This window comes from Ranitomeya imitator, chromosome 8, assembly GCF_032444005.1.
Source record: "Ranitomeya imitator isolate aRanImi1 chromosome 8, aRanImi1.pri, whole genome shotgun sequence".
Taxonomy (NCBI): Eukaryota; Metazoa; Chordata; class Amphibia; order Anura; family Dendrobatidae; genus Ranitomeya; species Ranitomeya imitator.
The window spans coordinates 62,720,969-62,734,502 of NC_091289.1; the positions used below are offsets into that span (position 1 = coordinate 62,720,969).

The 13,534-nt window shown below is 51.8% G+C and overlaps 1 protein-coding gene across 1 annotated transcript in view; it reads left to right on the forward strand.

Annotated features, from left to right (window-relative positions):
* Positions 1–6,553: 6,553 nt before the first annotated feature.
* Positions 6,554–13,534, forward strand: part of ACO2 (aconitase 2) — a 62,637-nt gene continuing 55,656 nt past the window's right edge. Inside the window, exon 1 of the mRNA XM_069737028.1 lies at positions 6,554–6,619. Within this exon, the coding sequence (XP_069593129.1) occupies positions 6,584–6,619 (36 nt within the window). The 5' untranslated portion in view covers positions 6,554–6,583. The remainder of the gene's footprint in view (positions 6,620–13,534) is intronic.

Sequence of the window (13,534 nt, forward strand, 5' to 3'; positions counted from 1 at the left end):
AGGGTGCCAGTGGCGAATTTGCCAATCCAGGTGTTCTGTGGCAAATGGCAATCATCCTGCATGGTATTGGGCTGTGAGCACAACCCCCATCTGTGGACGTCGGGCACTCAGACCATCCTCATGGAGTCTGATTCTGACAGTTTGAGCAGACACATGGATGTCAGTGGCCTGCTGGATGTCATTTTGCAAGGCTCTGGCACTGCTTCTTCTTGACAAAGGCTGAGGTAGCGGTCCTGCTACTGGGCTGTTGTACCTCTACGACCCCCTCCACTTCTCCTGGTATTTGCTCTATGCTCTGGACACTACACTGACAGACACAGCAAACCTTCTTGCCACAGCTTGCATTGATGTGCCATCCTGGATGAGCTGCACTACCTGAGCAACTTCTGTGGGTTGTAGACACCGCCTGAGCAATGACAAAATGCAAAAGTGCCCAAAGCAGATAAAAACAGAGAACTGGTCTGTGGTCACCCCTGCAGAACCACTCCTTAAGGTATGTGCACACGTTGCAGATTAGCTTTAGGAATTTCTGGTGCGGATTCTGCCTCTCCTGGCAGAAAACGCAGCTGCGGATGTCACGTTTTTTTGTGCGTTTTTGCTGCGGTTTTCTTGCGGATTTGCTGCGTTTTTTACCCCTGCGGATTTCTATAATGGAATGGGTACAAAAACGCTGCAGATTAGCAAAAAATAAGTGACATGCTACTTCTTTTAAACCGCAGCATTTCCGCACAGCTTTTTTTTTCTCATTGATTTATATTGTACTGTAAATCTATTGCACATCTGCAGCGTTTCTGCACTGCAAAAAACACTGCGGATCCGCAGAGAATCCGCAACGTGTGCACATAGCCTTAGGGTATGTGTCCATGTTCAGGATTGCATCAGGATTTGGTCAGGATTTTATGCAGGTAAAATCCTGAACAAATCTGCACCAGAGGTCACTGGCAGGTCACCTGCGTTGTCCTTGCGTTGTTTCTGCAATGTAAGGACATTCTGCGTTCTTAAAAGACGCGCCGCATGTGCGTTTTTGAGGGTATGCCGCATGCGTCTTTTACGGAATAGTGGAGACGGTATTTCATTAAATCCCCTCCACTATGCTGTAACATCTGGACGCTGCGTTTTTGACACTGCGGCTCAACGCAGCGTTTCCTGAACGTGGAAACTTACCCTTAGGCCGGGATCACACATGCGAGAAACACGTCCGTGTCTCGCATGTGAAATCCAAGCTCTGGCGCCGGCACTCCAGAGCGGAGCGTGCGGCCGCATAGGAACACATGGAGCCGCACGCTCCGCTCCCAAGTGCCGGCGCCAGAGCTTGGATTTCACATGCGAGACACGGACGTGTTTCTTGCATGTGTGATCCCGGCCTTATAGGGAGTGTCTTGCTAATGGCCTGTTGTCTGCTCCATTTACACAACAGCAGGTGAAATTGATTCAGGATCAGTGTAGCCTCATCCCTGGGGCTGATCTCACAGACGGCAGACTGTAGTGAGGGTATGTGCACACGTTGCAGATTTCGCTGTGGATCCGCAGCAGTTTCCCATGAGTTTACAGTGCAATGTAAACCTATGGGAAACTAAATCCGCAGTGCACATGCTGCGGAAACGCGTTTTATTTTCCGCAGCATGTCAATTCTTTGTGCGGAATCCGCAGCGGTTTTACACCTGCTCCAATAGAAAACTGTAGATCCGCAGCGGAATCCACAATAGAAACCGTGATAAATCCGCAGGAAAAACCGCAGAGGATCTTTCTACGTGTGCACATAGCCTTACAGTGTGCGGTTCCCTTTATCTGGGCAGTGCATGTTCTGGGGCTGCCGTTCGTGTTATCGCACCAGGGCTCCTCGCTACATTGGATTTTATTATTGTGACTTTTGATTTTTTTGGTTAAACCTGTAAAAAAAATGAAAAAAAAAATTGTTGCAAATAAGAAACCAATTGCAGCATTGTGAGAACAGCTGTGTAACGTCCAGGAGTGAAGGTGACCGTCATATTATGTGCGGCAAATGCAATGAGGCTCAGGCTGGGCACCGGGAGCCCATGAGGTCAGCCACACACCGCAGGACCCCGACTCCTCCCGCTGTCACCGGACACCTCACAGTCACGGATACCTCACAGTCCCGGACACCTCACAGTCACGGACACCTCACAATCACCGGACACCTCACAGTCACGGACACCTCACAGTCACGGACACCTCACAGTCACGGACACCTCACAGTCACCGGACACCTCACAGTCACCGGACACCTCACAGTCACGGACACCTCACAGTCACGGACACCTCACAGTCACGGACACCTCACAATCACCGGACACCTCACAGTCACGGACACCTCACAGTCACGGACACCTCACAGTCACCGGACACCTCACAGTCACCGGACACCTCACAGTCACCGGACACCTCACAGTCCCGGACACCTCACAGTCACGGACACCTCACAATCACCGGACACCTCACAGTCACGGACACCTCACAGTCACGGACACCTCACAGTCACGGACACCTCACAGTCAACGGACACCTCACAGTCACCTCACAGTCACGGACACCTCACAGTCCCCGGACACCTCACAGTCACCTCACACCTCACAGTCACGGACACCTCACAGTCACCGGACACCTCACAGTCACCTCACAGTCACGGACACCTCACAGTCACCGGACACCTCACAGTCACGGACACCTCACAGTCACGGACACCTTACAGTCACGGACACCTCACAATCACGGACACCTCACAATCACGGACACCTCATAATCACAGACACCTCACAATCACGGACACCTCACAATCACGGACACCTCACAATCACGGACACCTCACAGTCACGGACACCTCACAGTCACGGACACCTCACAATCATGGACAGTGGATACCTCACAGTCACGGACACCTCACAGTCACGGACACCTCACAATCACAGACACCTCACAATCACAGACACCTCACAATCACGGACACCTCACAATCACGGACACCTCACAATCACAGACACCTCACAATCACGGACACCTCACAATCACGGACACCTCACAATCACGGACACCTCACAATCACAGACACCTCACAATCACGGACACCTCATAATCACAGACACCTCACAATCACGGACACCTCACAATCACAGACACCTCACAATCACAGACACCTCACAATCACGGACACCTCACAATCACGGACACCTCATAATCACGGACACCTCATAATCACAGACACCTCACAATCACGGACACCTCACAGTCACGGACACCTCACAATCACGGACACCTCATAATCACAGACACCTCACAGTCACCGGACACCTCACAGTCACCGGACACCTCATAATCACGGACACCTCACAATCACGGACACCTCACAGTCACCGGACACCTCACAGTCACGGACACCTCACAGTCACAGACACCTCACAATCACGGACACCTCACAGTCACCGGACACCTCACAATCACAGACACCTCACAGTCACCGGACACCTCACAATCACAGACACCTCACAGTCACCGGACACCTCACAGTCACCGGACACCTCATAATCACGGACACCTCACAGTCACCGGACACCTCATAATCACGGACACCTCACAGTCACCGGACACCTCACAGTCACCGGACACCTCACAATCACGGACACCTCACAGTCACCGGACACCTCATAATCACGGACACCTCACAGTCACCGGACACCTCACAATCACGGACACCTCACAATCACGGACACCTCACAGTCACCGGACACCTCACAATCACGGACACCTCACAGTCACCGGACACCTCACAATCACGGACACCTCACAGTCACCGGACACCTCACAATCACGGACACCTCACAGTCACCGGACACCTCATAATCACGGACACCTCACAGTCACCGGACACCTCATAATCACGGACACCTCACAGTCACCGGACACCTCACAGTCACCGGACACCTCACAGTCACCGGACACCTCACAGTCACCGGACACCTCACAATCACGGACACCTCACAGTCACCGGACACCTCACAATCACGGACACCTCACAGTCACCGGACACCTCACAATCACGGACACCTCACAGTCACCGGACACCTCACAGTCACGGACACCTCACAATCACGGACACCTCACAGTCACCGGACACCTCACAGTCACCGGACACCTCACAATCACGGACACCTCACAGTCACCGGACACCTCACAGTCACGGACACCTCACAATCACGGACACCTCACAGTCACCGGACACCTCACAGTCACCGGACACCTCACAATCACAGACACCTCACAGTCACCGGACACCTCACAGTCACCGGACACCTCATAATCACGGACACCTCACAGTCACCGGACACCTCATAATCACGGACACCTCACAGTCACCGGACACCTCACAGTCACCGGACACCTCACAATCACGGACACCTCACAGTCACCGGACACCTCATAATCACGGACACCTCACAGTCACCGGACACCTCACAATCACGGACACCTCACAATCACGGACACCTCACAATCACGGACACCTCACAGTCACCGGACACCTCACAATCACGGACACCTCACAGTCACCGGACACCTCACAATCACGGACACCTCACAGTCACCGGACACCTCACAATCACGGACACCTCACAGTCACCGGACACCTCATAATCACGGACACCTCACAGTCACCGGACACCTCATAATCACGGACACCTCACAGTCACCGGACACCTCACAGTCACCGGACACCTCACAGTCACCGGACACCTCACAGTCACCGGACACCTCACAGTCACCAGACACCTCACAATCACGGACACCTCACAGTCACCGGACACCTCACAATCACGGACACCTCACAGTCACCGGACACCTCACAATCACGGACACCTCACAGTCACCGGACACCTCACAGTCACGGACACCTCACAATCACGGACACCTCACAGTCACCGGACACCTCACAATCACGGACACCTCACAGTCACCGGACACCTCACAATCACGGACACCTCACAGTCACCGGACACCTCACAGTCACCGGACACCTCACAGTCACCGGACACCTCACAGTCACGGACACCTCACAGTCACCGGACACCTCACAGTCACAGACACCTCACAGTCACCGGACACCTCACAGTCACGGACACCTCACTATCACGGACACCTCACAGTCACCGGACACCTCACAGTGACGGACACCTCACAGTCACCGGACACCTCACAGTCACAGACACCTCACTATCACGGACACCTCACAGTCACGGACACCTCACAGTCACGGACACCTCACAATCACGGACACCTCACAGTCATCGGACACCTCACAATCACGGACACCTCACAGTCACCGGACACCTCACAGTCACGGACACCTCACAGTCACCGGACACCTCACAGTCACCGGACACCTCACAGTCACCGGACACCTCACAATCACAGACACCTCACAGTCACGGACACCTCACAGTCACCGGACACCTCACAGTCACAGACACCTCACAATCACGGACACCTCACAGTCACCGGACACCTCACAATCACGGACACCTCACAGTCACCGGACACCTCACAGTCACGGACACCTCACAATCACGGACACCTCACAGTCACCGGACACCTCACAGTCACGGACACCTCACAATCACGGACACCTCACAGTCACCGGACACCTCACAGTCACCGGACACCTCACAATCACAGACACCTCACAGTCACGGACACCTCACAGTCACCGGACACCTCACAGTCACGGACACCTCACAGTCACAGACACCTCACAGTCACCTCACAATCACGGACACCTCACAGTCACCGGACACCTCACAATCACGGACACCTCACAGTCACCGGACACCTCACAGTCACGGACACCTCACAATCACGGACACCTCACAGTCACCGGACACCTCACAGTCACCGGACACCTCACAATCACAGACACCTCACAGTCACGGACACCTCACAGTCACGGACACCTCACAATCACAGACACCTCACAGTCACCGGACACCTCACAGTCACCGGACACCTCACAGTCACGGACACCTCACAGTCACGGACACCTCACAATCACAGACACCTCACAGTCACCGGACACCTCACAGTCACGGACACCTCACAGTCACCGGACACCTCACAGTCACGGACACCTCACAGTCACGGACACCTCACAATCACAGACACCTCACAGTCACCGGACACCTCACAGTCACGGACACCTCACAGTCACCGGACACCTCACAGTCACCTCACAGTCACCGGACACCTCACAGTCACCGGACACCTCACAGTCACAGACACCTCACAGTCACCGGACACCTCACAGTCACCGGACACCTCACAGTCACCGGACACCTCACAGTCACGGACACCTCACAATCACGGACACCTCACAGTCACGGACACCTCTCAGTCCCGTGCTTGCGGCCCCGCCTCTCCAAGGAGACTCCTCCTCCTGAAATCAAGGACTAAAGCTTTGTCCTATCAGTGTCCTATTATAGGCCACGCCTTTTCCACTACAGACCCCGCCCACTTCAAAGATTATAAGAACCCTTGCCGTGACGTCATACTTCACGTGACTTCATCTTTGTCAGTGAACAAAATGGCGTCCTACTGCGTCTTGGCTGGCCGGCTACAGGTGAGCGGACAAATAGCTAGAAATAGCGGAGCCGCGCAGCAGGGAGGAGCGGTGTTTAGCGCATGGTGCTGTGGGGCGGCTTCTACGTCACCTGTATCTTCAGAAATGCGGACGCGTTAGTGCTGTTGCCATGAGGTGCAGCTGCTCCGTGCCGGGAGGTGACCCTGTGCGGTATCCATGGTAACGGTCGTCTGGCGCTCTCACAGCTGCGGGCTGCGCCTGTTGGCTTGTTACGGCGCGTTCCGGGGCAGCCGTGTGCCCTTTAGTGCAGCCTCAAGGTGACCCCAAGGTGACCGCAGCACCAAAGCCAGGGCCGCTGTGTGCAGCTGGGGCCGTGAGGGGGCTGTCTAGTGCTGACATACGGCAATGCTGTGCTGCCCCCGAAGTGTGTGTGTGTGTCAGCAACTGCAGCCCCCCATCACCGGGCACTGACCGAGGAGCCTTACACAGGGATGTGTATTATGGGGGCTACACGGCAGACCACTGTCCACAGCAAGCGCTACAGTGGGACCCCCAACCCATAACTGATCTGTGGTAACATGGTCCACAGCAAGCGCTACAGTGGGACCCCCAACCCATAACTGATCTGTGGTAACATGGTCCACAGCAAGCGCTACAGTGGGACCCCCAACCCATAACTGATTTGTGGTAACATGGTTCACAGCAAGTGCTACAGTGGGACCCCCAACCCATAACTGATCTGTGGTAACATGGTCCACAGCAAGCGCTACAGTGGGACCCCCAACCCATAACTGATCTGTGGTAACGTGGTTCACAGCAAGTGCTACAGTGGGACCCCCAACCCATAACTGATCTGTGGTAACATGGTTCACAGCAAGTGCTACAGTGGGACCCCCAACCCATAACTGATCTGTGGTAACATGGTCCACAGCAAGTGCTACAGTGGGACCCCCAACCCATAACTGATTTGTGGTAACATGGTTCACAGCAAGTGCTACAGTGGGACCCCCAACCCATAACTGATCTGTGGTAACGTGGTTCACAGCAAGCGCTACAGTGGGACCCCCAACCCATAACTGATCTGTGGTAACATGGTCCACAGCAAGCGCTACAGTGGGACCCCCAACCCATAACTGATCTGTGGTAACGTGGTTCACAGCAAGTGCTACAGTGGGACCCCCAACCCATAACTGATCTGTGGTAACGTGGTTCACAGCAAGTGCTACAGTGGGACCCCCAACCCATAACTGATTTGTGGTAACGTGGTTCACAGCAAGTGCTACAGTGGGACCCCCAACCCATAACTGATTTGTGGTAACATGGTTCACAGCAAGTGCTACAGTGGGACCCCCAACCCATAACTGATCTGTGGTAACATGGTTCACAGCAAGCGCTACAGTGGGACCCCCAACCCATAACTGATCTGTGGTAACGTGGTTCACAGCAAGCGCTATAGTGGGACCCCCAACCCATAACTGATCTGTGGTAACGTGGTCCACAGCAAGCGCTACAGTGGGACCCCCAACCTATAACTGATCTGTGGTAACGTGGTCCACAGCAAGCGCTACAGTGGGACCCCCAACCCATAACTGATCTGTGGTAACATGGTCCACAGCAAGCGCTACAGTGGGACCCCCAACCCATAACTGATCTGTGGTAACATGGTTCACAGCAAGCGCTACAGTGGGACCCCCAACCCATAACTGATCTGTGGTAACATGGTCCACAGCAAGCGCTACAGTGGGACCCCCAACCAATAACTGATCTGTGGTAACATGGTCCACAGCAAGTGCTACAGTGGGACCCTCCACCATTAATTGATCTGTGACTTTGTCTTGGGGTCTGATTTCACCAGGCAGCCCCCCACCTGCATTGTAAGGTAGTTACACAGAAGTCCCTCAAGTGGACAGGGGAACACAAGTGGACAGGGGAACACAAGTGGACAGGGGAACACAAGTGGACAGGGGAACACAAGTGGACAGGGGAACACAAGTGGACAGGGGAACACAAGTGGACAGGGGAACACAAGTGGACAGGGGAACACAAGTGGACAGGGGAACACAAGTGGACAGGGGAACACAAGTGGACAGGGGAACACAAGTGGACAGGGGAACACAAGTGGACAGGGGAACACAAGTGGACAGGGGAACACAAGTGGACAGGGGAACACAAGTGGACAGGGGAACACAAGTGGACAGGGGAACACAAGTGGACAGGGGAACACAAGTGGACAGGGGAACACAAGTGGACAGGGGAACACAAGTGGACAGGGGAACACAAGTGGACAGGGGAACACAAGTGGACAGGGGAACACAAGTGGACAGGGGAACACAAGTGGACAGGGGAACACAAGTGGACAGGGGAACACAAGTGGACAGGGGAACACAAGTGGACAGGGGAACACAAGTGGACAGGGGAACACAAGTGGACAGGGGAACACAAGTGGACAGGGGAACACAAGTGGACAGGGGAACACAAGTGGACAGGGGAACACAAGTGGACAGGGGAACACAAGTGGACAGGGGAACACAAGTGGACAGGGGAACACAAGTGGACAGGGGAACACAAGTGGACAGGGGAACACAAGTGGACAGGGGAACACAAGTGGACAGGGGAACACAAGTGGACAGGGGAACACAAGTGGACAGGGGAACACAAGTGGACAGGGGAACACAAGTGGACAGGGGAACACAAGTGGACAGGGGAACACAAGTGGACAGGGGAACACAAGTGGACAGGGGAACACAAGTGGACAGGGGAACACAAGTGGACAGGGGAACACAAGTGGACAGGGGAACACAAGTGGACAGGGGAACACAAGTGGACAGGGGAACACAAGTGGACAGGGGAACACAAGTGGACAGGGGAACACAAGTGGACAGGGGAACACAAGTGGACAGGGGAACACAAGTGGACAGGGGAACACAAGTGGACAGGGGAACACAAGTGGACAGGGGAACACAAGTGGACAGGGGAACACAAGTGGACAGGGGAACACAAGTGGACAGGGGAACACAAGTGGACAGGGGAACACAAGTGGACAGGGGAACACAAGTGGACAGGGGAACACAAGTGGACAGGGGAACACAAGTGGACAGGGGAACACAAGTGGACAGGGGAACACAAGTGGACAGGGGAACACAAGGTCACATCAAGGGCTGTAAGCCAAGAATACTAGCAGCAGCCCCTAGTTGTCGTCTCATAGAGGGGGGTGCTGGATGTGGACGTTACTGGAACAGCCCCGCTCCCCCTCTTTATTTTATCATCTACACACTTGTGTTATCCTACACGATCTCTACATGGGTGTGTAACCTCGTTGTGAGGATCTCTGCAGAATTACTTTTCTATACTGTGTATTTTTGCTGTCCAGAAAAAAGCAGATCTTACAATTCCATCATGGAAACTTCAATTCATGCCCTGTCTTTTTTTTTATTGCTTACTGTGAAGAAACCAGATTGTATCTTAACTCCTTCCTGCCGTGGCCCTTATTCGTTTTTGTGTTTTCGTTTTTCGCTCCCCTCCTTCCGAGAGCCATAACTTTTTTTTTTTTCCATTACGTCCCTCGGGACAGCACCATGGAGGACGTCCTTCCTTGACCTATAGCGGGACAGGATCATAGAGAGGTTAAAAGGACCCTCCCACCTCCACCCTCCAGTGTTTTTCCTGTCCCTACAGGGACGGTTGTATGAGAGGTTGCTCCTAGAGCGAAGATAGCCTGTGGATTCTCTTCCCCCTGTCAAGTGATCCGTGGCCGACACCTCACTGGGTTGAGGTCCCTCAGCTATCAGTGCTGTACCAGATAGACTCAGAGTTCGGGGGTCTCAGCCTTCCCTTTTCCTGATCAGACAGACCATGGCCGACTCCTCTTTGAGAGGTTCCTCAGCCAACAGACTGTGTAATGGGCTTAGGGGGATCGTGCGGCAGGTCCAATCCTTCCCGCTGTCAAGTAGCCCTGGGTGGAAACTCCCCGGTGGGGAGTCCCTCGGCCCCAGAGACAAGTCGAGCAGACGGGCTCCTGGGTAGAGCCGCTTCCTCCCAGTGGGGGGCTCTCGGCTCGGACGCCGACCAGCAAAGCACCGCTACTTCAGAAAGTCATGTGGTGGAGAAGGCAGTTGCGCTTCCAGTGACGTCAGAGAGGGGCGCCGGCACTTAGGATCGGCGTGCGTTCCACGATGGAACACGGAAGGGGGCACAGGCACTAACGCAGCATTTCTGACGGGACGCCGCTTCCTTCCACGGTAGGCTCTCGGCGTTACCAGCTCCCCCTGTCTTTTCACAGTGTAGAGATAAATGATTAGAGTATCTTCTCTTGTAGTCACCGCTAGACTCTAATGTGTAAATAAAAACTTCAATTTTTATTAAATATGTCTAAAATATAACAATATGTGAATAAACACCAACCTGTTCCTGAACAGGTCATCAACTATATAAGATATTGGTGTCTGTGTTGATACAAGGGTTTATATAGAACATATTTGGTCTAGTCCACCCCATTTTTTCATCTTGGCTTGTGTTTGAGGATTATTTATCATCAGTAGGACTAAGATAAGATAAGTGTACTACTATTTTCCATTCTGTTTTGATCTATAGATATATAACAAACAGAATTCATTTTTTTCTTTAATATCTGCCTAAATTATCAGCAATATTAGTCAGATATTAAGTATCCATACAAGAAGATATCCGTTTAACATCCCAGTTGCAGCATTAGCTAGGTTAGCAGTAATATCTTAGTCAGTTATAGTACTAGCTAGGTTACAAGTTCTATCTAAACCAACTATACTATCTGAAAGACAAGCAGCACATACCTACTTCTCCTTAACTATCCTATGCACCCTTTAAGTATCTTTGTTCACTCCCCTGCCATTTGTCGGGTGTAATAGGGCAGAAAGGGAGAGCCACCGACGAGCGGGGGCGCCAAAGCGCAGGTTATAGGGTGCCAACCTCCGCTGTCAGGCAGGGCGAGATAGGATATATAGGGTCAGGCACCTCCCCGGGGTGCCTCTGTATTTTAGTTTATTGGTGTTTATTCACATATTGTTATATTTTAGACATATTTAATAAAAATTGAAATTTTATATTTACACATTAGAGTCTAGCGGTGACTAACAGCTCCCCCTGTCTTCTAGCAGGTATGGAGCCAGCACAGGTGAGTGCATGGTTTAATGTTGCATTGATGGCCTGGGCCTCTGGGCTGACTCTAGTCTCAGGCCTTGGTGCCAAAGCTGTACCTGGAACCCATTTGCAGCTAGGCCTTGGACCTCTACGCTGTGGTGGGACCATATGTCCAAGCTACATCTCATGACTGGACTTCAGTTAGTTGCAGGTCTTGTCTGCATAGAGCCTTATGATTGGGCTTCAGAGTGACTTTTTGGAAGCATGCTTTCCATTTTCTGGTTCTGCTATATGCATCATAGCACTTCATAGTAACTTTGTGCATCATATTGTATTATATTTCTTTATAGTTCCTTATATTGCTTCATAGTTCCTATATAATCATCAGTTTGCATCATAGGGTTTCGGTGCCCTTTGCAGGGCAGGGGGTATCATTAGTGTGCCGGGCTTGGTGCCTTTTTCGCCTCTGGGTCAGACCTTCGGTCTGGTGCCTTGTTGTGTGGCCGCACATTGTATCATCGGCCTACCAGTTCACATTTTTGTCTTGGTCCTCAACTCTGGATATGGAGTCCTTGTGTTTTTGGACCCAGATCCAGCTTCTGTTACTTCATTCTTTACAACAGGGCTTAGTCAAGAAAACAGATATGCTTGAATTGGCTTGGCAAAATTTGCATTTCTTCTGTTTGGAACAGATCTCTCAGGTAGGTTCTACCTTGAGTGCTAAAGGCAAGTCTATTACATAATTAGCTTTAAAAGATGACATACGTCATTTTGGTACATCCTATAATCCTATAAAAGGACATACTACTGTCCCGGGAGCGGAAAATCCCACGAGTTGAAGGGAAGGATTCCTTCCACCTCGGAATGCTTTGCCCTAAGATATTAAGACCATCTACAATTTGCATAGTTTTAGGCGCTCCCTTAAGACACATTTGTTCAGAGCGGCCTACCACGTTCCCTAATCAAGTCACTTTTATGTTTGTGTGTGTAGCCCATTCACTATCTCCATCTATCCCCACCCCCTGAAGATGGCTGTGCCATCATGGTAAATAAAATATTGATACACACCTGTACATTGTATCTTCCCCGCCTCATTGTAGATTGTCAGCTTTCATGAGCAGGGTCGCCTTATTTTGCTTTAATTATTATATGGTTGTTACTTATGACTGTTGTGTTTGAAACTGTCAAACTGTAAAGCGCTGCGGAATATGTTGACGCTATATAAATAAAGTTTGTTGTTGTTGTTGTTAATCCTTCCCAAACTCCACATTCGGCAATCAGACAGATTCTTGTCCCATAAGTCTGTTGCGTTTTGTTTACTAGGGACATCAGCACTGCCACTGTACTTTGTGGTGAAGCAGCAGCGCTGTGTCGTGTGGCAGAGGATCCCATACTCGCGGCTCTTACAGCAGTCTCGGCTCCTAAGATAAATGAAACTGTATTCAGGGCTCTTACTGTTAAGACCCCATAGTCTCACTGCCTCACCGTAGATAATCTCCCTCTGTGATGAGGAAGAAACCTACTCTTTCTCTAGCCATGGAATATGGTTACTCCCACAATGGCAGTCTGAGTGTATAAAGATCCCTGAGAAGATTGCCTCTTGGGATATGTATGTGCATATATGCAGATATGGACAAATAAGTTGACATACGGTACTTAGAATTTTACTAGCACCATCACCACCTTCATCGATTCAGAGTCCAGACTTCCTGTGTCTAACATCAAGTAAAACAGGAGTGATGATCCACGTAATGGCAGGAGATATTACCTGCCGGATGGTGTATTCCTTAGTTTCAACAATATATAACCCTTACTTGGGGTTAGACATCTAAGGATTTG